The sequence below is a fragment of the Pleurodeles waltl genome, chromosome 6, assembly GCF_031143425.1.
Source record: "Pleurodeles waltl isolate 20211129_DDA chromosome 6, aPleWal1.hap1.20221129, whole genome shotgun sequence".
In the NCBI taxonomy this organism is placed as follows: domain Eukaryota; kingdom Metazoa; phylum Chordata; class Amphibia; order Caudata; family Salamandridae; genus Pleurodeles; species Pleurodeles waltl.
In genome coordinates this window covers 541,683,050-541,710,517 of record NC_090445.1, presented here as the reverse complement: position 1 = coordinate 541,710,517, position 27,468 = coordinate 541,683,050, and the positions used below count along the sequence as shown (strand labels likewise).

The window sequence follows — 27,468 nt, the reverse complement described above, 5'->3', positions numbered from 1 at the left end:
ATCCATTAAACACTTTCTGCTTGACTTCCTCCAAGGCTTTATCTTCCTTTTCAGCCTTTATCCATTCTTGTTGATCAGCATCACATTGAAAATCCTGTGTGTGTGAAATACTAGCTACAGAAAATCCATTCCAAGGGTTCCTGTCAATCTCAGTTAATGCTAAAGACATCCTGATAAGGAAATCTGCTGTGGAATTCTTTGCACCAGGTACATATTGAATTTCATACCTAAAGTCTTGCAATCCCATAGATAAATGGGCAATTCGTGCTGTTCCTCTTAGCAAACCCTCTGTAGTTATTAATTCAATAAGGGGTTTATGGTCAGATTTTAAAGTAAATTTCTTTCCCATAAACTCTTCCTGAAATGTTCAAGTGCCTATACACATGGTAAAGTTTCCAATTCTAATATGGAATATTTTTCCTCTGCTGGTGTTAATGACCTGGATGCATAAGCAATAGTTACTTTCATCAAGTTGGGATAAAACACTCCCCAGACCTTTACTACTTGTGTCTGAGTTAACAGTGATATGGGCATCAGGATTAAAACCTTGTAAGTTAGGTGCTCTGCTGATTGATTTCTTGATGGTTTCAAAAGAATTTCGACATTCCTCAGACCAAAAAATCTTACTTTGTTTTTTAACAACATCCTCATGCAATGTGTTTTCTCAGCAAATGTGTCTACGAATTTTGAGTAAAATTCAGCCAGTCCTATGAATGATCTCAGATCATTCTTGGATTTGGACGCTGGAGCATTGATGATAGCTCTTATCAAGTTGTCCCTTTGTTTTATCCTTTTGTCACTCATGTAATTTCCTAAATATGTAACTTTCCTCTGTGCAAATTTGGATTTTGACAACTCAGCAGTAAGACCTTTTTGGCTCAACACACTTAGAACCCTTTTAAGTCATTCGTCATGTCCTGATTTGTTGTGACCTTCTGTAAGAATTTCATCTTGAAAGAATGCAATTCCCGGCATATCACCAAATAACTGAAACATTAATGTTTGGAACACTGTAGCCGCAGAGGCCAAACCATGAGACGTCCGCTGGAATTGGAAACACCCAAAAGGAATGCAGAATACTGTGAGATTCCTACTAGATGGATGTAACGCTACTTGGTGATATACCGAAGAAAGATCGATAGTGGAGAACCACTCAGCTCCTCTTGTCAGTGAAAACATTTAGTCTATCCTAGGGAGGGGAAATTGATCTACAACAATATCATCATTAAGACTTCTAAGGTCCACGCATAATCTAATTTTACCATTGCTGCTCCTAGCAGCAACAATGGGGGAAATCCATGTGGATACTTCGATGGGCTCAATGATGCCCGCTTCTTGTAGTCTTTCAAGTTCTTTCTTAACACCTTCCCTCACTATCATGAGACTATTACGAACTTTGTGAATTTTTCGTGTGGCAGATGTCTTAATTCTAATTTTGTGTGTAAATCCTTTAAGTTTACCACACTTCCCTTTAAATACATCCTGGAACAGAGTTAGAACCCCTTTAATAGTACCTTCACCTTCAGAGGCCACCAGTACTGTTGGGATTGAGTATAAGATTTAATACATTTGGTCTTTCCATCCTAGAACCAAAGGTCCATCAGCTGCAACATATAATTTACCCATGGCTCTGCGATTCTTGAATTAAAAAAACAACAAAACCAACAGTCTGTACCCTAACATATCGATCTTTTTTTACCAGTGAAGCTCTCTGGATTAACCTCTGTGAGTTCTAAGTGTGATCCTAAGACATTCACAAACTTATTTTCCCATACACTTTTAGCAACAATGGGGAAAGGTGATCCAGAATCTGCTGCCACCTGCAAAGGAATACCTCCTTATCATATATGACAGGTTAGATCTGTCATTACTCTTGGTGTTCAAAACAGTACTTTTCTTTTTGTGTGTTTTGTCAACACAATGAGTTTTCTGCGCATCATCATCTTCTGTTGAATTCGAATCATCACTTTTTGTAACACAAGCAACGCAATATTTCTGTTTCCCTTTTTTTCTTACAAACCCTTGCGAAATTTCCTAAAGGACCACATTCAAGACATTTAGCAGATTTAGCTGGACACTTTTCAGACCTTGCATTGTTTGCATTATTGCCACATCAATAACAACTAACACATTTTCCCTATTTTTTAATTATATCCTTTGGAATGCTTTTGTTAGGTGTAGGTTCATAGTCACTTTACATTTTCCTTCTGAAATTTCATTCACCAAAACACTATTTTCAAAAGGAGCCACGACTTTAGCACATCTGTCTGAAAGTTCTGCTTTCTCAACCAACGCTATGATATCCTTTAAGTCTGAGTCCCCTTCAATCCACAGTTTGTCCTGAATCCCTTTGTTATTTGTACACGACAACCTGATCTCGGATCATTTTATCATGTAAGTTGCCAAACTTGCATGATGCAACCAAAGTTTTAAGATTTGACACATACTCCTCAATTGACTCATTCTGAAATTGTTTCCTTTTAAAGAAAGAACGTCTGGTAACTGCTATACACACTGTAGGAGAGTAGTGTTCAGCTAAGTCCAAAATGGCACACTTGAATACGTCAAAATCACTAGCTCTTTCTATTTTATGTAATTGATTATATACTCTTAAACCTTCAGGTCCAACACAGTGCATCACAATTATTTTCTTCCTCTCTGGAGATAATATGTTCCTGTTGTCTTCTACAGTGGCAATATAATTTAAAAAATATTCCTTCCACTCTGTCCATTTAACATTAGGGTCTCCAGCATTCGTTAAAAATTCCTTTGGAGTATTAAGAGTCATGTTTGCATTTCTATTATTAATGCCGGCTACTATTTTGAATCCATATTCAATACAGAATGATATTAAAATCCCCACAAAATGGTAATAAATAAGGAAGGATTCTTTCAAATTGGTACCAGTTAAGTTACTCAAGCAGTAAAGTAGGAGTACTCAATATTCCAACTTGCCTTTAAGGGAATGAATAGAACGGTAAATAAATTACCTCAATGTTCTGATTTACCTCCAGAAATGCGATCGTGAGATACAATAGTGCACTGTTATTTGTCACTGAAAAAAATGGAGGTACGTAAGGTCACGTACTGTGACCTGATGATGATGATACCTTAAAGCAATGCTCTACCTTCAATGAGGAATGGCACGCATGTGCACTTCAGATCACGCGCACCAAGCACAGAACTTTTTCAAAAGTGAGTTCAGAGATAACTGCTGCGCTGTATTTAAAGTACTGGGCCTAAAGATTACGGTAGCATGATGTAGAAAATACAGCTTCCGTTGGCGCGTTTCAGAGTGTAATTGTGCATTCACAGTACATGCACTTGAATGTAGTGAACATAACAGACAATAAAAATGCACTTGCTTTTCCGGGCAGACGTTCACTTGCCTGAAGTACATTCTTTGCTTCTTTCCATATCGGTGAACACAAGTGATCAATGAACTTAAGTAAATGTCATGAGAGATACAACTTGTAGATACGCTCAGTACTTCCAGCCATCAGGTCAACAGATAAAGCTCTTGAAAATTGTTAAAACGAAGATGCAGAGATTGTTCTGCTCCTCCGTTGCCAAAAATATGTAGCATTGATAAACTTAATGAGGAAACAAACGCTGGTAACTGCACTCCTGGTTTAATGGTCAGAATAAATATAACAGTGGTTTACAGACTTGTTCACTGCAAAAAGCCCCCAACATATTATTACCCATTAATATATAACCAGCAACGGAATATTCCAAATAAACGAACATGTTACTGTAGCAGAGGAGCTGTATAAACCTGTTTTCTGCGATTGTGGAACTTTCTTGCTAAAGAAGCTTTACTATGTACCCAGTTTGCGTGTCCGGATTATGTGTGTACCCTACAATTTGGCGATGAAGGAGAACTTGTGGAGACCGATGTGAAGTTAGCATGTGTTAATGCTTGGGATGTAAGCAAATTGGCAAGTACGGCAAAGCAGGAGTGGTGGTACAACTGCTATGAGGTGGCAAGGATTAAGAGGGATTGGCATCTTCTTGTCGTTTTTGGTGTCCGAAATCAGCCGCTTCCAATTCGGGGGCGCGGTTGCACCGAACACTCAGCTGTATTTCTGCTGAATTTTTCAAAGCAGCTGCGAAGGTCATGCGCTGGACTGTGGAGGAAAGTTTGCTGTGGGCAGAGGAACTGTATAGACCTGTTTTCTGTGAGTGTGGAACTTCCTTATTAAAGAAGGTTTACTACGTATCCAGTTTGCTTGTCCAGTATATGTGTCTACTCTGTTGAGGCAGACTACACAAATCTATTACCTTGAACTTTGAGATTATATTTAGACTTTCATCGTGTTTCTTTCAGTTAAGACAGCTGACACAAATCTTCCTACTTATACTTATTCACCTCTGTCTTCTCAATATGAATGCTTTCATTTCTGTATGTCTCGATTATAGCCATGTCTTCTATGTGGGCATGCCTGTTTATCAGGTAAAAAAACGTATGTAATATGTTCCTAATGCTGGTGGACTTCTGGTGTCGTGTTCTAGAAATCAGTACAGAAATGTAGCCAGGAACTTTTTTGGGAAGTACAAATGATCCTAAAAGTCAATGAGAGGTTCTCCAACGCCGAATGAAAAGTTTAGCAGTTAAGTGGTTAAAGCTGTCTATGTCACTCACTAACCATATTAGCAGACTGATCCTCTTTTGCTCTGTCAGAAATTAATCTCATTTTGTACATGACAAAGTATTCTGCCGGCGATTCTCTAGATACGATGGCCAGATGGTCATACCAATTGAACACCTTGTCACTTTCAGTTCACCTACTTGCCAATCACTGGTTTACTAAGAAAGTCGTCAACAAAACTCTGGGGGTCATTCTGACCCTGGCGGGCGGCGGGAGCCGCCCGCCTGGAGGGAACCGCCGAATGACCGCACCGCGGTCAAAAGACCGCGGTGGCCATTCTGGCTTTCCCGCTGGTCCGGCGGGCGACCGCCAGAAGGCCGCCCGCCTGCCCAGCGAGGAAACCCCCCTCAACAATGAAGCCAGCTCCGAATGGAGCCGGCGGAGTTGTAGGGGTGCGATGGGTGCAGTGGCACCCGTCGCGATTTTCAGTGTCTGAAAAGCAGACACTGAAAATCTTTATGGGGCCCTGTTAGGGGGCCCCTGCACTGCCCATGCCAGTGCCAGTGGCATGGGCAGTGCAGGGGCCCCCAGGGGCCCCACGACACCTGTTCCCGCCATCCTGTTCCTGGCGGTAAAAACAGCCAGGAACAGGATGGCTGGAAGGGGGTCGGAATCCCCATGGCGGCGCTGCAAGCAGCGCCGCCATGGAGGATTCCCTGGCCCAGGGGTAAACCGGAGGGAAACCGCCGGTTGCCCTTTTCTGACCGCGGCTTTACCGCCGCGGTCAGAATGGCCCAGGAAGCACCGCCAGCCTGTTGGCGGTGCTTCCGCGGTCGTTGGCCCTGGTGGTTGGTGACCGCCAGGGTCAGAATGACCCCCTCTGTTACCTGGAGAGAATGCCTAGTTAAGTGGTTCTTGCCTATCATCGTTACCTGGTGCCCGACTAGGGTAAATTTGGTTTTGATACAGATATGAGGCAGCATGAATATGACAAAATCTGTATGCTTTATTTTTTATTATCAAAGGTGGTTCATAGGTTATGATTTTTTTTAAAAAAGTTACATGATTGATTTGTAAGTGACGAATGCATTAATCTTAGACTCTGCTCTTTAGTGAAACAATTGTGCAATATGGTCTGGATGAAAATGTGCTTGCTCCTTTCCCTTTTACAAACCAGAAAGAATGACAACAAGCATATGCAATGCAACAGGTCTCACATTTGTGAAAATTAGAGCTATTGACGTTGTAAATGACAGTGTCTTTTACCTATGTGTTTTGGTTTGGAGTATAATGGATGTATGTTAGGTGCCAGAGCAACCCTCCCAGGCCTGTCTCTGCAGGAGAGAGGACACAGCAAGGCTGCCTTCCTGGGAGTGTTTTTGCCTCATTCCTACCGCCTGTCTGTGATACCCTAGAGATGCAACCCTTTCTAATGTGTTTCTCTAAACGTTTTTAGCACCAAACAAGCCACAAAGGGGCACCGTTGTGGCATTTAACCCGTAAAATGAGGGGGTGAAAGGAGTTAGGAGCAAAGAAAGGGGGACAGCCATATATTTCTGTGTTAAACTTTTAAAGGAAGTATTCCTTTACATTGGCAATACCAGTCTAACTTTTAAAAACACTGACTGCATGAAAAGAGAATAACAGAAGAGGCAGCTTATCTGCAAATGATTTATAACGATTTTGTAAAGAATAGCACCTGCTTTGCAGCGCTATGAAATGGCAGAACCTGTATTACTAGACACTATATAAAAAAAACACACAAGTTATTCCTAGACACCATACAAAGAACTCTTGGGGAGAGGATGTGGCGGAAGGGCGTGGCAGAAGGGCCAGAGCTGCTGACTTCAGGGCTGGGGAACGCAGTTTGAGTCTTAGGCTAGCTCAACATCCCGTCATTCTGGGCAAATCTCTTTATCGCCCCTTGCTACTAAAAATTAATGTATTCTTGTGTAATGTACCAGTGCTCATTTAAAGTGCTGTAATACCTTTGTATCGAGTTTGAGCTATATAAAACTGCAAAAAAAAGTATATATATATTTATATATATATAAATGCTCCGATAACTTTGTGTTGAGTTTGCGCCACATAAAACTGCAAAAAAAATAAGTAAAAAAGACCCTGCAGACATCGAAAGAAACAACAAAATGCCCGAAATCAAGGAAGAGGAAGAAACAACATACCGCCATGAGCGTGAAGCGGGGAGGCAAAATAAAACAATTGTGCGCCACACTAATTTATTTCGCCGATTGTGCAATAATTCATGTAACAGGGTCAGTCTCCAAGGTGGTAACAAACCAGCCTCATGGCGGGACAAACAAAAGTATTTACCAACAACATCAAGCGAATTTTGAAAGGCATGCCCAGTAACGAATGAAAGTGATGGGCGTGAGATTGGTGTGGTTAAGCCCACAGAATAGATTACAACATGCAAAGAAGAGCAGCGCTTGCTCTAAAACAAGAGAAAAAAATTAACACAGGAGGAGACAGAAAAAAGAAAGAAATGAAAGCTTGGAAAAGAGAGACAATTTGAAGGAGGTAAAATGTGCAGTAAATACAAGTTACCAGTGGAAAAGTATAATGAGGAAATATAAAGAGAGAACAGATCAAAGGTAAAATGAAAATTGACAAATCGGCATGAGGTAAACAGAAAGAACATGCTAACGGAGAAAGAAGTAAATGGAGAGAAAGGAAGCAAGTGATTAAAGAGAGATGTAAGAATTAAGGAGAAAACAAGCACAAAAAGCAAGAACAGGGACAGCAAAAGAACATTATGAAAAAGCACTAAAGAAGGCTCAACAGTGCAGAACTCCTCACGCCATGGACAGCTGCCTGTATCCATTAATGTTGGCAGGGGTGATAGGGACCTGAAGTCAGCCAGGTAGCAAATGGTCCTGCTCCATTTTCCCCCATAGGGCACTGCACTCTGCCTTATTAAGGCCCCTCCAGAGTCCTGGCCTCTTTCTCGAAGCATCCACTCACTGACTTAGGCCCAACACACTTCTTTACAGCAACCCCAACAGATTCCAGTTTAATCTGAAAACCTACCCTTTCCCTTGCTGTCAACAAGATGGTGTGGGGTCAGTGATGTCCAATGACCCCTCCCCACAATGTGACGACTAGGAAAGGGAGGGAGATCGAGCATGAGGCAGTAGCAAGTGGCAGAGTTCGGACCGCCGCCAAAGCAGCAGTCCGGCCTCCACATTACAACCGTAGCGGACCGCCAGGTTGCCGCCAGCCACCAGCCTGTCAGTCTCAATCCACCAGGGCAGTGCTGCCCTGTGGACTACAAGTCCCCTTTCCGCCAGCCTTTGCATGGTGGTAGCCCTGCCATACAAAGGCTGACGGAAAGGGGGTGCTAGGGGCCCCTGGACTGCCGATGCACTTGGCATGGGCAGTCCAGTGGCCCGATGGACAGCCCCGTTGCGCTTTCCATGACACAAATTATGGGCAGTGGAAAGTGTGATGGGTGGTGCTGCACCTGCCACACTGCCACATTGCCGCCGGCTCGATTGTGAGCCAGTGTCAGTGTTAAGGCCTTGTTCACCTCAGGGAGGGTGGATGGAATCGCTGTGCACATAGGTGCCCTGAAAGCATATAAATGCCACCTGTGTGTTACGAAAACTTGGCATCTATGATTTGAATGAGTCAAAGACAATTGTGGCACGGCTAGATCCTTGGGATTTATTAATGCAAGGCAATTTGCCCATCAGTTCAGGAAATTCAGGTGTTACTCTAAAGGGCTTGCTTATAGCAAACTCCAGCATTCTTCATTGGTTTTACAGCAGCCAGCCCAGGCCTTTTAAGACTATGGTCACTGCACAGGTACAAATCATACAGGACAGCCGTCTTCCAGTTCTTCCTCCCCTGCTGCAGCAACTTTCAGACAGCTTTAATTTGCCCTTAACAGCCCATGCCAGGACAATAGGAGGCAGGATCCAACACTTTCCTCCACAGCTGGGTATGTGTAACATCAGACAGATGGGCCTTACAGATTGTTCAAAAAAGCTGTGTCCTTCCCTTGATTTCCTCCACACCCACACCTTGCTCCGACACTAGAATGACTTTTGGAGAAGCACCTTGCAATTGTGACACAAGAGGTCATTCGTTTACTGTCCAAAGGTACCATTGAACAGGTAATCCACTCAGAGAGAGTGTAATGGTGCTGTTTGTGTTATTTCCTTGTTCCAAAGAAGGATGGGGATCAGGCCTTTTCTGGATCTCCATCTGTTCAATGCCTTTCTGCGGAAAAGCCAAATTAAAAGTGTTTATGTTGGCTCTACGTCCCAGAGATTGGATGGTGTTCTTGGACACGCAGGACACGTTTTACCATATACCCATACAGCAGTCCAGCAGGCATTACATGCAGTTCCAGATGGATCAGTTTGCCATGCACTTTCACCTTGGTTCCTCAGGTGTTCATCAAAAGTGATGGTAGTGGCTGCTGCCCATCTTTGGAGTTTTGAAATACACAGATTTCAGCACCCAAATGCCCATACTGTGATCAATGGTTGCTGATGGTGAGCTTTCTGCAGTCAGTCGTAGACCACCTTTGGATGATAGATGAACTCCTGGTGTCATTGGGTTTCACTATCAATGAGCCTAAGTCCTGCCTAAACCCTACACAAAGGCTTCCATTCATTAGGGCAGTTCTCCACACTGTGGCATTTCCATGGCCACAATCTGCGAGAGCATTTGTCCTCTGGTCAGGCTACTGATTTGATAGGACATTCTATCTCAACAACAGGACAGGGCCCTGCATCCAAGTCTCCACAGCCTGCACCTCTAAAAGCAGAGATTGAATGGCGGCAACTGAATATGTTTGATTTTTTGACCAAAGTGGTTATAATTTTTGCAGCCAGATGCACATCCATAATGTCTGTTTATGCAGGGCACTAGGAGAAATGTTTTGCTTTGTACTGCTCAAAATCCCTACCCCTTACAGGCCAAGCTCTCTGATCCAACTATGCAGGACAGTCAGAGAAAGGGGTTGCTTGGTGTGCTGAAAAGCCAACTTCCTTACAGGCCAAACTCTCAGAGGTCGTTTTGTTTGTTCTTTCATTAGCAAGAAGGACTGCTCTAGGTACTTTGGAGGATTATTTGTTTGCCCGCTCAGTCTTGCTGTGTTTCCCAGTTAAACCTTCCTTGTTCAAGTCACAGAAGTGATGTGTTATATTAAAGGTTTGACCAGAATTTCCCCTGAACCGTTTGTGATACCTCAGTGGGGTCTGAACCTGGTCTTGACATGCCCTTTGAGTCTCTGCACAGCTGCTGTAGTGATGCATGAACACATGCATATCATTTGACTGTGGCAGTTTTTTTTTTCTGCGTCGCCAAATGAGCATTCTTTCTTTTTGCTGGTTTGAACAGCATTGGCAAAACATTTACAAAGCAAAAAGATCCACTAAATCCACTGAAAGTCGAGGCCTATGACTTTGGTATAATGGTTTTAAAAAACACGTACTTTTGAAAACTACACAGGCAATTTCAGCTTTGTATTCAGTCTGATATTTATATGTGCACTGTGAATGTTGGAAGTATTCCTTCTACCACTACAACAGAAGTGAAGAAGAGTGAAGGTTATCCTTGGTGACATGCGTAAAGCTGTATCTTCAGTCAGAAAGTATTTTTGGATATTAGAACAGCTAGAAAATTGTATTAGATTGTATTAGATTGTTATCTTTTTTGTAGTGCTGGATTCACTCTTCGACCCTTAGTCACCCATGACTAGTTAAAAAAGTCACAAAGCATTGAAAATACGTTTTAACCTCTTCCTATTAAAATACTTTTAAACACAATCAAAGAGGGGTTCAGGCTTTTATGGATTCTTTTATTAACGTACATTTTAGAATAAATTAAAACAGGTGCTTTTTGTATAAATCAATTTATAATTGAACTACTGTTCTTTTGTAAAATTGAAACATCCTTTTAACCATTGTTACGCTTGTTGGCACACTGCAGTTTTATAAATACATGTTTGGGCATAGAGTCATTAAATGCCCAGGGTTGTGGAAGCGACAGCATTGACTTTTTTTATACCAGACATCTTTACAGGAAGTGATGCCACTTGACTTTCAACCCAGAGATCTCAAAAGAAGTACATTTTTTGACTAAAGTGAAAACCCTGGTCAATTTCATATAGGTAGGGAGCACCTCATGCACCTCTTCAGATCACATTATTGTTTTGCCACGTACAAAGTCATTACAGCCTGAGTGGGCCGCAATACCTATGCTCCCAGGAATTTTCTCTATGAGGTATAGGTCTTCACAACCGAATATGGTCCCTGAGGGTATTCTTAAAGAATTGCCAATCATATTATCTTCATGCAAAGTGCTATCCGTTAGAGTTGATAGAAGCTGCAGATTCCTCACCTTTTGAATATTCCTGCAGGCATCAGACTGGATCCAGAAACTTTCCAGCAATACTGCCGGGTGGCAGAAGGTGGCGCCTTGCAGCTCTGTACTGACACCATTCTGCTCCAGAATTAATGTGTGAGGCCTATATAGGCATCTCTCCTATACACTGACATCAGTTCCTTTCTTTCCCCACTACCACACACAGATTCAGTGCTCCCTCTAGTCTCTCAGAGACACTTACCGCAATATTCTCCATACATTTTTGTTCAGTGTACAAGGGATTTCACCCCCGAAAATAACAAGTTTCAAGCCCTTTAGGAGGTGACGCAAACAAATGTCTGTGACTGATCCCCAGCAGGTATACCTGTAGTGCCTGGCCAAGACTCCAAGGCCTGTGGCGACTGCACATTGATGATCCTGAAGTCCATCATGGAACCAGAGGTGCACCTTTACATCATCAAGCATAAGACTCTATCCTGTGACCACTCCAAGTCACCCTCTGTATCCAAGGTTTGATCTTGCTCTCTTTCCTGGAGTTGAGTGAGTTGCTTAAGAGGGCGGACTTCATCTCACTCCAATTCCTCAGGTGATTGTAAGGAAAACAGAAATCAAAGCGGGATGCCACTCCCTCGTGCCTCTCGCATTCACCTGAGTGGGGGTGGCACCAGCCTTCTTGGGCTTGCTATTGAAGTCTGCTGCAGCTAGTACCAGCACTTCTCGAGCCATGCCACGTCAGATCGAAGAGTTCCGCAAAGCCATGTTACAGCTCTTTGGATCTCTGCCTAATCCTTCTGGCATTCCTTCATGCCACAAAGGTATGAGAGGCCTTCCACCTGGGATCACACCAGCAGGTTCGCCTTCAGTGCCAGCTGGGTCCTCCGAGCCTATCTTGCCTCCACCTATTCTCACTCCACCAGCACCGGGCACACCAATGCAGACTTCACCACCTGAGAAGGTGCCCCTGATTGTTGTCTCCGAGGCTCAGTCAGCAGCGGTAATACCTCGATCAATGTGGCGCCTGAATCTACCTGAGGTGCAACTTCCCCCACTTGAATTGACACCACCTGCTTCATTCCCTTTTTGGGACTGATTTGTATAAAGACTGTGACCTCACTGATGTGTTCACTTAGCCCTACCATGATGGCAGTTTATACGAGGACTTACAGAGGCTAGTGGCCTTGATACCTCCCCAGAGATGGGTCTTTTTTATCTCCCGTTGCAGCCACAGAAGAATCTGCTTCCTACACCATGGTGAGGTGTAAGATGACTGAAATACTTGACATCCAGCTCCCCACCTTGGTGGTTAAAACCAGTGTCTTAACAAACATCTTCCAAACAGGGCAAACATCTCCTGATCTCCTTTTTCTATTCAACAAGGCACTGACATTATTGGGAGCTTGGGCAAAACTTGTTCTGGCCCCCAGTTGTCCCGCTCCTGGCAACTCATCTTTTTTTCACAGCACCCCTCAAGAGAAAGCCTAGTGGTGTAGGCTTTTTTCAGCTACTCTAATCCCAACACATTTCCCACCACTCAGCCTGATAGGAAAAGCATGGCTTTTCTTATATCAGCTTGACCCTCTGATTTGTTAATGCCAGCTGTTTGTTGGGATGCTAATCACATGCCCTTTGGGATTTGGGGTGTCAGAAGACCTTCACCCTATGCTATCATGGGCAATTCAAGATGGTCGTGATGCAGCTAAGTTCATACTTCATTGTGGCTTGGCCACAGGCACCAGCGTTGCCATGCGCCACCATACCTGGCTGTGAATGACTGGGGTCTCCAGCATTGCCCAGTCCTCCCAGATAGAAATGGCTTTTGATATGACTCACCTGTTTGGGACAAAGCTGATTCCGCTTTCTAATGTTTTAAGGAGAGCAGAGCTACTGTTCTCTCACTGGGCCTTTCTGCCCATCCTCACTAACCACAACAGTTCCATTGCTTCTTTCGTGATTTTTACTGAGGCCCCCTTACTGCCAATCTGTCCAGCCCCAAGAGGGAACCCACTAGTTTCACAGTAGAGGCTGTGGTGCCAACTTCCCCAAGGTCAGCATGCCACCCAGCCCATGCCCCCTACAGCCCAACCTGCCATACCTCTTTAAACCACATTTGCAGGGACACAGCAAGCCACTAGGAGGCAGAATCTAGTGATTCTTACAGAGCTGGTAAGTTATCACATCAGACAGGTGGGTCTTAAAATTGATTGCAGGGGCTGCGTTTTACCCTTTCTCTTGTCTACACCACACCTTCCACCATCCCTTCAGAGACAGAGGACCACCATTCCATTTTACAGCAGGAATTGCCATCCTTTTTAGCCAAAGGGGCTACTGAGAAGGTACGGGTGGCAGAATTCACATGTGGTTGTTGTTCCAGGTACTTTCTGGTGCTCAGAAAGAACAGAGGTCTTTGCACTGTTTTAGACCTGCGCCTTCTCAATGCCTTCCTTCAAAAGGAGGAATTCAGAATGCTCACCTTGGTCCAGGTCTTGCCTGCCCTCAACCCTAGAGACTGGATGGTGGTGGTTGATCTGCAGGACACCTATTTTGATAGCACCATCCTGCCATCCCATCAGCGCTCCCTGTGGTTTGTGGTGGGACAGGAGCATTTTCAGTTCACTGTGCCTTTGGTCTCCCCAGAATTCTCGTGTTTTCATGAAAGTGATGGCGGATGATGGCGGTCGGTGGTGCCTGTCATCTTCTACCTTGATGACAGGCTGTTGAAGGAGGCAGCGTGCTCTTTACTAGCAAGACTGTGTTCCTCATCACCATCATCTTGGTTCGCAGTATGTCTGAGCTTCAGGCTCCTTGTGTCCATCCAGCATACACTTTCTTCTTCCAAGACAAACTGGTTCTACGGACCCAGGCATCCTTCCTGCTGAAAGTTGTGAATCCTTCCACAGTGGTCAAACCATTACCCTGCCAGAGTTTTACGCTCCACCTGACACCTCTAAGGAGGAGACCAGACTCCAATGCTTGGAACCTGAGAGAGTACTGAGCTTCTACATAGGTCATATCAAATATCACCACGTGGGCTATCAGCTGTTTGTTGGACTCTATGGAGCAAAAAAAGACGAGGCAGTGCAGAAGAAAACCATCTATCACTGGATCATGCTCTGGATTAAGATCTGATATGAGCTGGTCAAAAAGCAGCCTCCTGAAGCACTGCATGCTCTTTCTAGCAGGGCCAAAGCTGCTACCACTGCTTTCGTATGCGGAGTCCTGTTATAGACATTTGCTAGACACCTATGTGAATGTCCTTCAATATGCTTCGGAAGCACTATTGCCTGGGCAGCAATTTTGCACGCTCGGTCCTGCAGGACCTTCTGGATTGAGTCCATGCACAGAACCACCTCCAAATAGATATTCCTTTTGTATCTAATCAAAAGGTGAGGAGTCTGCGGCTAGAAGTCTGTTAGAAATGGGGTCTTTGGTTGCCAGTCAGGTTACCCCATGTCCAAGCAAGGACCCTCACTCTAGTCAGGGTATAGGAGAATCAAACTCAGTTAACCCCGCTCACCCCCTTGGTAGCTTGGCAGGAGTAGGCAAGCTTAACTTCAGAAGCAATGTATAAAGTATTTGTATCAACACACAGTAATCCAGTGAAAACACTACAAAATGACAACACACTGGTTTAGAACAATAGGGAATATTTATCTTAACAAAACAAGACCAAAACAACAGAGATCCAACATACACAAGTCATGTTATGAATTCTTGAAGAATAATCGTCTTAACCTTTAGAAAACAGTGAGAATGCTGTTATTCACAAAAGTACCTGGGTAGGGCCAAAATAAAGCCACACAGGTGAGTGTGTGGTGAAAAAGGCCAGCAATACATCGATTTCTCACTCGCAAGCGAGACCGTGCATTTGTTCCTCCTGTGGTCGGGTCGGCATGCATTGTTTCTTCTCTCCTGCAAGAGAGCGAAATGTCGATCTAGACAGGCACCTCAGGTCCGTGCAGGCTTTGCGTTGTTTTTCCGCGCCCAGTTATGTTGCGTTGAGAATCCGGCTGCACAATGTCACAAAACCGCGCTGCAAGAGGTTTGTGTCATTATCAGCCTCCCTTAGCAGGTATTGCGCGTCGTTTCTCAAGCCGCATTGCGTCGATTTTACAGCCGCGAAGCAGGTGGAGCGTTGATTTCAGCTACGAAGCCAGTGGGGCGTTGTTTATCAGCCGTATCACGGAAGGTGCGTCGAGAATGTGCCCACATGGAGGTCTGTGCTTGGATTTTGAGTCTTTGTCTGCCAGTTTCACCTTTCCAGGGCCCAGGAACTGGATAGGGCACCACTTGGCAGGGCCAGAGAGTCCAGGTGCTGGCAGGGGAATTCTTTGATGGCCCTGAGACTTCAACAACAGGAGGCAAGGACTGTTCAAGCCCTTGGAGATTCTTCACAAGCAGGAATGCAGAACAAAATCCAGTCTTTGTCCCCTTTCACAGGCAGAAGCAGCAACTGCAGGATAGCTCCACAAAGCACAGTCACAGGCAGGAAAGCACTTTTCATTAGCTCTTCAGCTCTTCTCCTTGGCATAGGTTCCTCTTGATTCCAGCAATTATCTACTTTTCAGGGGTTTTGGGTCCTCTTAAACTCTTTTCTGCCTTTGAAGTAGACCTACTTCAAAGGAAAGTCTCTCTTGTTTATAAGATCCTACCTTGCCAAGGCCAGGCTGCAGATACACACCAGGGCGTTGGAGCCTGCAATGTGTGAAGGCAGGCAGAGCCCTTTCAGGTGTGAGTGACCACACCTCCCTCCTAGCACAGATGGCTCATCAGGATATGCAGTCTACACCCCAGCTCTCTTTGTGTCACTGTCTAGAGAGAGGTGCAAACAGCCCAACTGTCAAACTAACCAAGACAGGGAATCCACAAATAGGCAGAGTTACAGAATGGTTTAGGCAAGAAAATGCCTACTTTCTAAAAGTGGCATTTTCAAAAACACAATCTCAAAACCAACTGCACTAAAATATGTATTTTTAAATTGTGAGTTCAGAGACTCCATATGTCCATCTACTCCCAAAGTGAATCTGCGCCTTAATAATATTTAAGGCAGCCCACATGTTAACCTATGAGAGAGAAAGGCATTGCAGCAGTAAAAAACGAATTTGGCAGTCTTTCACTGTCAGGACATATAAAACACATTAGTATATGCCCCAACTTAAACATACACTGCACCCTGCCCATGGGGCTACCTAGGGCTCAACATAGGGGTGTCTTACATGTAAGAAAAGGGAAGGTTTAGACCTAGCAAGTGGGTACACTTGCCAAGTCGAAATGGCAGGTTAAAACTGCACTCACAGACACTGCAGTGGCAGGTCTGAGCCATGTTTACAGGGCTACTAATGTGGCTGGCACAACCAGTGCTGCAGGCCCACTAGTAGCATTTGATGTACAGGCCCTGGGCAACTCTAGTGAACTGTACTAGGGACTTACTAGTAAATCAAATATATAATTCATGGAAAGACAATTACACATACATTTTACATTAGGAGTACTTGCAATTTAGCACTCAATAGCAGTGGTAAAGTGCCCAGAGTAACAAAAACAGAGTCCAGCACACATCAGCAACCTTGGAAACAAAGGCAAAAAGTTAGGGGAGACCACGCCAAGGATGCCAAGTCTAACAAAGTCTCTGTCAGAAAAACAAGTTACCTTCAATAACTCTCTTGCTGGTAGAGACTTCATGTATCTACAGACTCCTCACGATCCCTTCCCGTTCTGTGATAGGACTCTGTCCATTATTAAGATTCCAAGTCAAGGAATCTGCACACTATCTACTATTTTGCTCTTGGGGCTCTGCATCTGGAGGTGCGGACAGTCTTGAAAGCAACTGACAGCCTGCGGGAGTGGCACCTACATAGGCCACTCATGTCTTTTCAGTGCAGAATTGTGTCCTTGCGTAGCTGCACAGCACCACCTTCTGGTGTGCAGATGTAAAACTGAAACTTTTCTGGATCCACAGTGACGCCTGGGGAATTCCAAAAGGCGAGGGATCTGCTGGTAGATAAAGTCTCTGGAAATGCATTACTGAAGATAAGTAATTTGTTCTTTAAGTTTATAACTGTGCAGGGTTCACATTCTGCTGTGTATTTTGTATGCATTGCTGGAATAAAAAATGTTCTAGCTTACATGTCAAGAATGTTCAATTCTATTAAGGACAAGGAGGCGAGGATTATGCTTCTCTTTCCATGCTTTAATTATCCAGCAGCCAATCAGAGAAGATTTAGAAAAACAAAACATATCCCATAAACCCTCTCCATATCACATGACCAACCATAGAGAGGGACAATATATAAGACTATGACCATAATACTCTTCCTCTTTCTTTGTGTAAAGTCTATAAGAGTAGTCCTGTATCACAATAAAAGCTTGAAAGAACAACAACTTAAAGTTCAATCAAAATTGAACCAGATTTCTCCAATGTGGAGAAGACCCTTGAGGAGTTAACGATCCAGATCCAAAACATAGGATGTCCAGACTATGAAGAACGAACATTGTCCGTCGAGAACCCAACTGAAGAATTCTGAATTACTTCTGTTCAAAACCTATGAAGAACAAAGCAGAATCATAATATCCACGAAGGATAATACTAAGCAACATACAGTAAAATCAGTAATACAATTGTTTAACATCATAGGGTGGGTGACAAAATATGTAATTTCCAGAAAATTTGTACTTAACTTATAAGACGAATTCACATGTGCCGTAGGTTGGGATAATCCTCGCCTCCGTGTCCTTAATAGAATTGAAAATTCTTCACCTGTAAGCTAGACATTTTTTTTATTCTATGTCAGGATGGGAGGCTCGGATTATGCTTGTTCAAAGCTGATCCACTACCACAGATGTGATATCCACAATGGGCTTGTAATAAAAAGCCTTGAACGTGGACTCTGTCGACCAATCCACTGCTCTCATAATGTCTTCTAATCTAACCCCCAAGTTAAAGGATTTTTAAGTCATGGCTCCCCTAACTGAATGAGCTCCAAACACGGAAATGTTGATTCCCGCCTTGGAGAGTAACCATCTAATCTATCTAGCCAAAGTAGCAGACGTAACTGAATTAAACGATTTTTGGAGAGCAATTAAAACTTGATCACCAGGGTCGCTCCTGAATTCACACATAGCTTCTTCATATGCTTTCAGACACATAACTTGGGATTGTGGGGAAACGCTGGATAAGATACAGACTTGATACCCATTTTAGTACGCCTGGAAATCAAAAAAGAGACCTCATCTGGGGTAAAAGACCTTCCTGATAAGTCAAGAGCTCTGACATCTGCTACTCTTTTGCAAGATATAAGACACAAAAGTAAAGTCAGTTTGGCGGATAACTGCTTGCGGGATGAGAACTTATTCTCCGGCCACGTAAGAAGAAAAGATAGTACTACATTCACATCCCAAAGGGATGAATAGCAAGGCCTTGGGGGATTAGCAAAACAAATGCCCCTCATTAGCTTAGATGTTCACCAACCGGTCTGCCAGAAACAAGTAAATGACCAGCAGAAATTGGAGATCGATAATTATTAATTGACCGATAAGCCAAACCAGAGGATGTCAAAAAAGCTAAAAAGTTGATTACTAAATTGACATCAGCTTTAAATGGATCTGAATCCCGTTCTGAACACCAGTGCACCCAACGTCTCCAAGAGGAGGCATATTGTTTGTGAGTGCTAGAGGACCAAGCCTGGTGGATGTAGAAAGAAGCTTGTGACGAAATGCCTGTCAAGAGCCAGTCTCCTGAAATACTCCATGCCACCAGCCGAAGGTTGCCTGTCGATATCAAAGGATGAGGGATCTCGGACGGATCCAGAAGCAAGTCCTCCCAAACTTGGAACAGAAGAGGGACGTCGCACAATAGTTCCAGAGCAAGAGGGAACCAAGCTTGTGCTCTCCATAGAGGGGTCACTAGGATGACCTCCGCCTGCTGACGACGAACTTGCACCAGAACTTGTGGGATCATGCTGAATGGAGGAAAGGCATAACCCAGGAGAGAGGACCAGTTGTCGCCTCCAGTCTCCAACTGAAGAACCTGGGAAGTTGATGGTTCAGGCGAGAGGCAAACAAGTCGGTCGAACAGGGACCCCATTGCCGATTGATCCAATGAAACACTCTTGGGTGCACTTTCCAGTCGCTGCCATCCTGGAGAAACCTGGTGTTCCAATCTGCCACTGAGTTGTTTGCCCCAGGCAGGTACTCTGCAATCACTGAGATCTGGTGTTGAAGACAGAATTGCAAAACTTCCTTGGCAATCTGTGCTAAAATCTGTGATTTCGTACCGCCTAAGTTGTTGACATATCTGACTGCTGAAATGTTGTCAATCCGCAGCAGAATGCAACAATCCAACCGAAGGGGAGAGAGGCTCCAGATCCCATATGATCCCGCCAGGAGTTCCAGACAATTTATGTGGAGATTGAGTTCTTCTTCTGCCGACCACCGAGCCCCTTTAGTCAGGGTCCCGCAGTAGGCTCCCCAACCCCGCCTGCTGGCATCTGACTCTAGAATGACATCCGGTGAATTGCCGAAGATCACCCTGCCATTCAGTGCGTTCTAGCCACCAGGATATCTCCGTCCTGACCTCCTCCGACAGAGGAATCTTGTCTGCATAAGATAATCCCCTGCGAAGATGGGAAATCTAGAGCCTCTTAAGAGCCCTGTAGTGAAGGGAGCCCGGGAAGATAGCTTGGATAGATGACGAAAGAAGTCCTACTATCCGAGCTATGTTCCTCAGTGACACAAATTGTCTGGTTAACAGGAGGCGTAACTCCTTCTTTATGTTGTGCACTTTCTGTTGGGGAAGGCCCAACTGAGACTTCACTGAATCTATCTTGAAGCCCACGAAATCCATCTGTTGCGAAGGAATGAGGCAAGATTTGGTTTGTTTGATCAGAAATCCCAGGTTCTGAAGAAGTTGAACAGTCCATGATAGATGACTGTGAAGGCTTGAGGGATCTTGTGCCATTAGGATCAGAGTGTCTAGGTATACTATTAACCTCACTCTACGGGCACGAAGGGCCTCTACTACAGGTCTCATCACTTTTGTGAAACACCAAGGAGCGGACAAGAGTATGAAAGGAAGGACCTGGAACTCTAAACATTGACTGAGCCAGAGAAATTGGAGGAAACGACGATGCGGAGGGAACACCGCAATGGTCAAATATGCATCCTTCAGATCCAACCGGGACCATCCAGTCTCCTTGAAGAGTATCCCTCAAGAGATGGATGCCCTCCATCTTCAAATGCCTGTAAACTATCCAGGCATTGAATTCTTTTAGGTTTAAAACAAGATGCAAACCTCCTCCCTTCTTGTCCACTAGGAAAATGGGGCTGATAAAGCCCCTGGGGTGTGGAGTAGACTGACAGATTGCCCCTTTTTTCAGAAGAAACTGAATCTCTAAGGATATGATCTTGGGATCTCGAAGGGAAAAATTGAGAAGAGGTGGAGGAGAAACCTGAAAGGGGGATTGGTAAAATTTGAGTTTGAATCCCTGTGCTGATTTTAAAATCCAAGGATCTTTGGTCAACTTCTGCCACTCTGTTAGAAACAATCGAACACTACCTTCCAAAACCACCTCTGAATAAGAGATAATTCTCACCTGAATTAGCGGACTCTTGAGAGGTATTTTGTTGTCCTCTGTAATAGCTCTTGCGATATCTTGATCGTCCGCCAAGAGGCCAGGAGGGGTAGAAGGTAGAGTCTGCAGCTTGCCCTCTATCATATCCTCGTCCACAACCTGAGTCCTGTCTGGGGCCTTGATAGTAGTAACGGCCCGACGAGCGACCCCGCATACATCCGGCCCATCAAATAAGAGTGTCACGAAACACCTTTCTGAGTGACAGTTGGGCTTTATTGATATAGTTAAAGGTGGCCACAAATTTGGAGAGGTCTTTAATGAAGGGAGCTCCAAACAGAAGTCCTTGGGCCACAGGACCCGCCTCCGAAGTGGCGAGATCGTTCAGTTGAGGATCTATCCTTATAAGCCTGGATCGTCTGTTCCGTCAAAATTGCCACATTCGCATTACCTAACTGACAAACAGCTCTTTGACCCCATGCCACTAAGATGTCAGGATCAATAGAGACATTAGACTTCTTCGCCAGGTATGCTAACGCCAGGATTTTTGCCAGAGGGCCTGAAAGATCTAAAAGTTTGTCTTGACATGATCTCCAAGCCCGGTCCAGACCTTTCTTAGGGTCCTTCGACCATTTTTCCATAAAGGTGACCATTGTGGGGACAATTTCTGGGGTATCAGTGACTTTTCCTTCCAGATCTGGTCTAGGGCATTCCGCCTAAAGTCTGTCCCTTACATCTTTATTGAATCCAGGTCTCATGTGTTCTTGAATATAGAGTGCTACCTCCAGAGGAGGGGACCAACAAGAAGAGCGAGGATGGACAATTTCCTCTGGTTTGAAATGAAGGACTTTTGGTACTTTTGGTGTTTGTTCTTTGGACTTGTCTGTCCTCTTATGTTTACTAGAGCTTGGGCGATCCACCTAATCAGAATCTGCGTCGAAATCTGAACTAGAATCAGAGGTTGAATAGTCTGGGGCTGGACCAGCATCCTGCCGTTCCTGGGGCTGAGAGGTACTGTAACCATGTTCACTCTGAATAGAGGAAGACAAGCGTTCAAAAATGTCAGAGTGAGGCCATTTATTGGCTTTAGATTTACCTTTGGAGGTAGACGGAATCCCACATTGAGCCTCATCAGATGTGAGTGGTGGTAACCTACCCTTTAGCTGGGCAAAGCTTTCAAAATGGTGGGTAAAGGGCCCCAGGGCCTTAGCCTTAGTTGCACACTATTGTCCAAAACTCCTACTAACTTTTCTTCTAAAGAAGGAGCGTCACCACCAAAATAATCATGCTCGTCATAAGAATATGATTGTGTCATTATTCAAATTTAGGTAGGTCCCAAGGGACTATGCATCAAAGGGTAGCCGAGAACTACAATCAGGGGGAGTGCAAACCCCAGCAGGCGTGAAATGAAACAATAGAGTGTGGAGGGAGCTGCCTGCAGCACTCTAGGCAGAGCCTATGCCAATTTTCCAACCCTGTGAAGGCTCAATTCACAGGGGGTCAGGGAGCAAAGACAAAAACTGAGCCCTTGAACTTAGGCCATGCAGGCACAGTGAAAAACAGCCCTTAACATGAGGGGACCTTCTGTGAAGCAAACGCTTCTATTTTTAGCCTCTTCTATTCGCTACGCATCCGTCTCGAAGCACTGCCGCTAAATGGAGCGTGCTATGATCGGAGACGAGCACGCGCAAACTCAAAGTCCCAATGGGACTCAAAATAGGAACGTCGGCACAAGGTGCCCTCGTCCGCTGCCGCTCCCACTCCACTTACAGACGCGAGTACAGTGCGTGCTCTGATTGCAGCTTCAAAGAATCTAAAAATAGCAATAACCATACGCCATAGCGCGTTAATATAAAAAGTAAATTAGACAGGAAATAATACACTTAACTGGCTGCAGGAGCAGCAAAGAAAGAGGAAGTGTATTATTGTCACAGCCTTATATATTGTCCCTCTCTATGGTTGGTTATGTGATATGCAGAGGGTTTATGGGATATGTTTTGTTTTTCTGAATCTTCTGTGATTGGCTGCTGGATAATTAAAGCATGTAAAGAGAAGCATAATTGGAGCCTCCAGTCCTGACATAGAATTCTGTTGTAAAGTGCTATAATGCCTCAAGACCTAATCCCCACCTCTAACATAGCAGTGACAGTGGAGATTCCTCTCCAGCCTGACCCCTTGGAGGGAAGCCCTCAGGAAGCTGAGTTTACCTCGCTTCCTCAGTGTCACATTCCACAGATTGTATTCATCAAAGAGCAATGGGCCTTGTTAATATGCAAAACACTGAGGAAGTATGATATTGAAATGTGACGTTTTTTGATGGGTTTGTTGGTATGTAGCTAACAAAAAGTGAGCACATTGTGCACTTTTGAGAGTGTTTGTTCCTTTTCATTTCTTGCGATAGATCAGCACGCTTATTTACTGGATTAGTTTTTCTAAAGTTCAGCAGTGGGTAGACGGCCACTTCGAAACGCTACACTGCTAATCTACAATGTTCATACTAGCTAGAGAGCTTTTCAAGACACCAGATGCCATCACTGATTTCTAAAAACATCCTGTGCCAGAATTTGTTTTTTGTGATCGCCATGTATGTGTTTGTGTATATTACAGTCCAACCCTAGCTTGGGTGTAGGACGAGAAGTGCTGTGCATTATGGGGAAATGTGCATATTAAGTGGGGGATTTGCACTTTGAATCATATTGCGTTTCACATGGCTAGATTTTTACTCCAGTGAGGCACAACACAATTTACTTTAGATACGTTCAGAGTCACCTTTTTCGCACTGATGATAAGCCTGAAGTCGCTGTGGCACTAACCCAGGCGATTTAGACAGCATCGAATTGTACATGTTGCTTATTAAAGATGAAGTAATTATGTTATATCGTTGTTCATGTAATACACTCTAGTTCCCATGCAGATGCTATAACTATCACCATCGCTTATAAGGAATTATCATTAAAACGATATTCTTTTTTCATTTACAGAGATTTTTGTTTTCCAAACTTTTCAGCCACCTCACATCAGCCAGAAAAGCCAGAAAGTCTGAAATTCCTCACTTCAGACTTAATAAAGTCCAGAATATCAAAATGTGGTTATCCCTTCGTTCATATTTGAAGGTATGTGATGTTGCCTCCATATTTTAAGAGTGGGGTGTTGCCGGTGAGATTAACACATGTGCAGGGCTGAAACACGCTAATTTATATTGAATTGATATTTGAATATATAATTTTGTACTATGTGTTAACTAGCCCCCTGCTTGATAATACACACGTTTATGATTACATACGGTTTAAATTTTAAAGCACATTTCTAAGGTGTGTGTGAAGCTTGATCAAAATTTACCAAACCGCCTGCAATCTCACTTTAGCGAGACACACGCTGGTGCATACTTTTGACATATTTGAGCAGAAATGCAAACAGTGCCTCATCGACCACTCTTTATCTAATTTGTAGCGGACTTACATGCTTAGAAATTGTCTTGATTATGAAACCATTGGACACATTGACATTCGTGAGTAAACTAGTTTGTATTTGGTGTGTTTTTCTTGTGCTTCTTTAATTCCTGTTGCCTTGTTTTTGCCCTATAATAGACTGGTTTTGGCATTGTCAAGAGCCTTTGCATGATTGCACAACATCCCTTTCGTAGTGATTTTGTCACCACTACAAGCATGGCAGACATCTGCATTCTCCCTCAAGATATTCCTGCCGAGTTTTAATAGATAGGGGGTCAAAACGATACGTCACCACTTTATTAATACCCACACATATTTGGCCTGAGAAAAACTTCTAAATGAGATGTGAGTTTCTATACTAATTACTCATCTACTGATCTGTGTGTAATATGCATATTCGGCACCCACTTCTTACTACGCCGCCTGCACTTTGTCGTTCATGTTTTAAATTGCTCTGCTACTTTCGAACTTTTAATGATTGATGATATTAGTACCTTAAATGTCAAACCACATTAGCATCAACACAGACTGTCTGTCACACTTATTGCATATGCTCTGTTGGTTTTCTTAAAGCCAGCAATGCTCAAGTATCGCAACGATTTCTAAATGGAACATATGTGGAACGCTGTTGTCGTATTAGATTTTTCCCAATGGCCACATTAAACAATGGGTCACCATGTTCCTCTAAATGAAATTAGATATTTGTCTAAGCCAACCTTAAAAACTCTGGCACGACCAGACCCGATATCCAATAGTCACTAAGGTGCTAAAATACATTTGCTCACCTTGACTGTGAAAAGCACTTGGAACACTAAACAAAAGAAGTGTCAATGAATGAGACTGCTGTGCACAAATCTTGTTATGGATGTTACGCCACTCGTCTGCTCTTTCCATGAGTTGCATACAAAGAAAGATATACAGGTGGCAAAGATGCAACGCGTGGTGTTACTATATGCACGTGACGTACTAATGTTTGCAAAATGCTCCCTCTAGGAGAGTGCAGATGGCAGTGTAAGCATTCTTCATAGTGCTCCAGTTCTCAAAATCACTTGGTCTCAATCTGTAACACGCCCACCGTGCTCATATGATGCTGCAGGTTTGGGTAGGCCCTCGCCAGTGATTAGTTCACGGTTCTCTTTCTTTTTACACATGCATGTCAAACGCAAGACACAATCTAATTACATTCCATCTGGAAAATGGTTTATATTTCAGATTAAGTTTCTAAAGTCCACCTATTGGTAGTCTTGTATTGTCAAATATGTTTGCGGTGCAGTGTGATTATTCCAGAAGACTACTTTGAAAAGGATTAGATCAGTAACTAAAATGAAGCTGTGGAGACCCAAGAATCATTGTTGCGAAGCTGAGAAAAACTTATGCCTATGAGTGACAATCGACTATATTACTGTCCACAATACTCGATTGGAGATCTGTTTAGTCACTGCTTTTACACCACAACACTACAGAAACATTTTTTTTTTTACTTTTTATTTAAAACGTCAACATTAAACCTCCAATTAAAGGATACAAGAACCTTCCTTATAGGACACATATATTAGTATTACACATGTTAATTACATTGCTTTTGTCGCAGGCACATTCACGGCTTCAAAATATTTTACAAGTGGGGAATAGCATGTAACGTGGTGTTTCACAACCTCAGTTTTACAAGGCACAGTGTCCCACTAACATTCCACAACCTCAGTCATCGTTCACAGCCTGCCCCCCTCCCGCCCCCCTTCCGAGGCCCCACATCATGTAACAATAACAACTCGAGCAGCTGCCAACTCCAACTATTCAGAATTTTCACCCTCTGCCTCCCCTGTCTCCTTACCAATCAATTGCGTTTGCTATGAGCCCCAGTAGTTCCTTGCATGGATTTGTGGTTGGGTCACTTAATTGTATTTATCAGTCTGGGTGCTACAGTAGGTCATATCCGCATACCAGTGTAGAGCGTGACCTTCAGTCCCATCTCATTGCAACAGGGATGCTTTGCCAAAAGCAGGCCCATGGCCACCAACTTCTTTACCTCTTTCATATCCCAGTAGTGCTAACAATGGTGTAACCTAAAGCCCTATACTTGTTATCTGCTCCAACTCTGCAAATACCTCCAGCCAGATCGCATGGATACCTGGGCAAGTCCACACCATGTGAATGAAGTCTGCCTCCTCTGTGCCACATCTCGGACACTGAGCCGAGTCACAGAGTCTATATCTCCGTAGACATGTAATACGCGCGATTAAGATATATAACCTGTGCCACTGCAGAAACATTTCTTTATACTTAGTGACTTCACAGGATAGTGCCCCCACCTGCAACGTTTACTGAAACTCACTATATCTGGGTCTCCCACAAGCCTCATAACATTATGCAGAGTTAATTCTACTTGAACTTTTATTAATGCACAGGGGAGCAAGTTGCACTGGCTGCCTGCAGCCCGGCGCTGTGAGTACAAAAGCTTTGGCTTGTGTCATAATGTTGTTAATGGTCCGGGATTCTTGTACCTGAAAGAATGTTTTCATGGCCTGGCTTGACCACTTAACAGACAATTATATGAGAATTCTAGAGGGGGGCTTTAGCTCCGCCCCCATATTGAGAGCCAGGAGTACATATTTTGAGTGGGTAGAAGTTGTATACTTCCACAAAAAAGTACTTGCCTTCCACACAGCTGTGAACACTTTATTTATCCAGTTGCCTGAGCTTGAATGTTTAGGGGCACCCACACTATTGTAATGCTATTAAAGTGTCTTAGATAGATGAATTATAGTGATTTTCTCTGACAGCAGCACAGATGAAGGAATGCGGTCATTAACGTACAATGATTATTAGGTCTGGCTTGCAGTGCAATCACAACCTAGACCTATTGGCATTGCCATTGGTTGTTCTCTATATGCGCCTTACAGCTCTCTCATATTGTTTCTGGCCAGGCTAATCATGCTTCTACAGATTGTTAAACACGCCACCAATGTGGCCATTTGTTTACTTGGCAGGCAGAATATTATTGTAATATACTAGGCATAGATCTCTGTACTATCAGTAATCATTAGGCTTTTTGGATACAATTGAAAACAAGGTTATTCACTAAATAGCTTCTTTTTAAGCTTGGCCTGAGCAGTGCATGCTCTCTGGGAAACCTCTTCTAAACAAAACAAAAAAAACAGAAGCTAAAAACCGACTTAGAGCCTGCCCATTACTTACCATTGCTGGCTTCCCCGTCACTCTCATTTCCTTGCTTCTCATTGGCCTATGCCTCCTGCTTCCACTTTCTCTTTGGTTCTTTTAGTCTTCCACTGGAGCTTGGACTGAGTATGGTTTCCTGTCTGCAGTTAGTGTCCTTCCACTGGCTGCCTACTTGTAGAGGTTCTCTGTTGTTAATTTAAAATTAACACTCCAGAAGAGTGCATGTTTTACGTCCCTCTCCCTACCTCCTACGCCTTACTGTCCTTTATGTGTTCCCCATTCCTAAGTTTCGTCCTTGCTACCCACTGTCTCCCGCCTGTCCCGTTCTTG

The 27,468-nt window shown here is 43.8% G+C and overlaps 1 protein-coding gene across 5 annotated transcripts in view; it reads left to right on the top strand.

Moving 5' to 3' along the window:
• The window catches only part of PHTF1 (putative homeodomain transcription factor 1), a 499,499-nt gene that overhangs the window by 313,408 nt on the left and 158,623 nt on the right, over window positions 1-27,468 (top strand). For all 5 annotated transcript variants that reach the window (XM_069238694.1, XM_069238696.1, XM_069238695.1 and 2 more), the window contains one exon: window positions 23,494-23,625. In XM_069238694.1, the coding sequence (XP_069094795.1) occupies window positions 23,494-23,625 (132 nt within the window). The remainder of the gene's footprint in view (window positions 1-23,493; window positions 23,626-27,468) is intronic.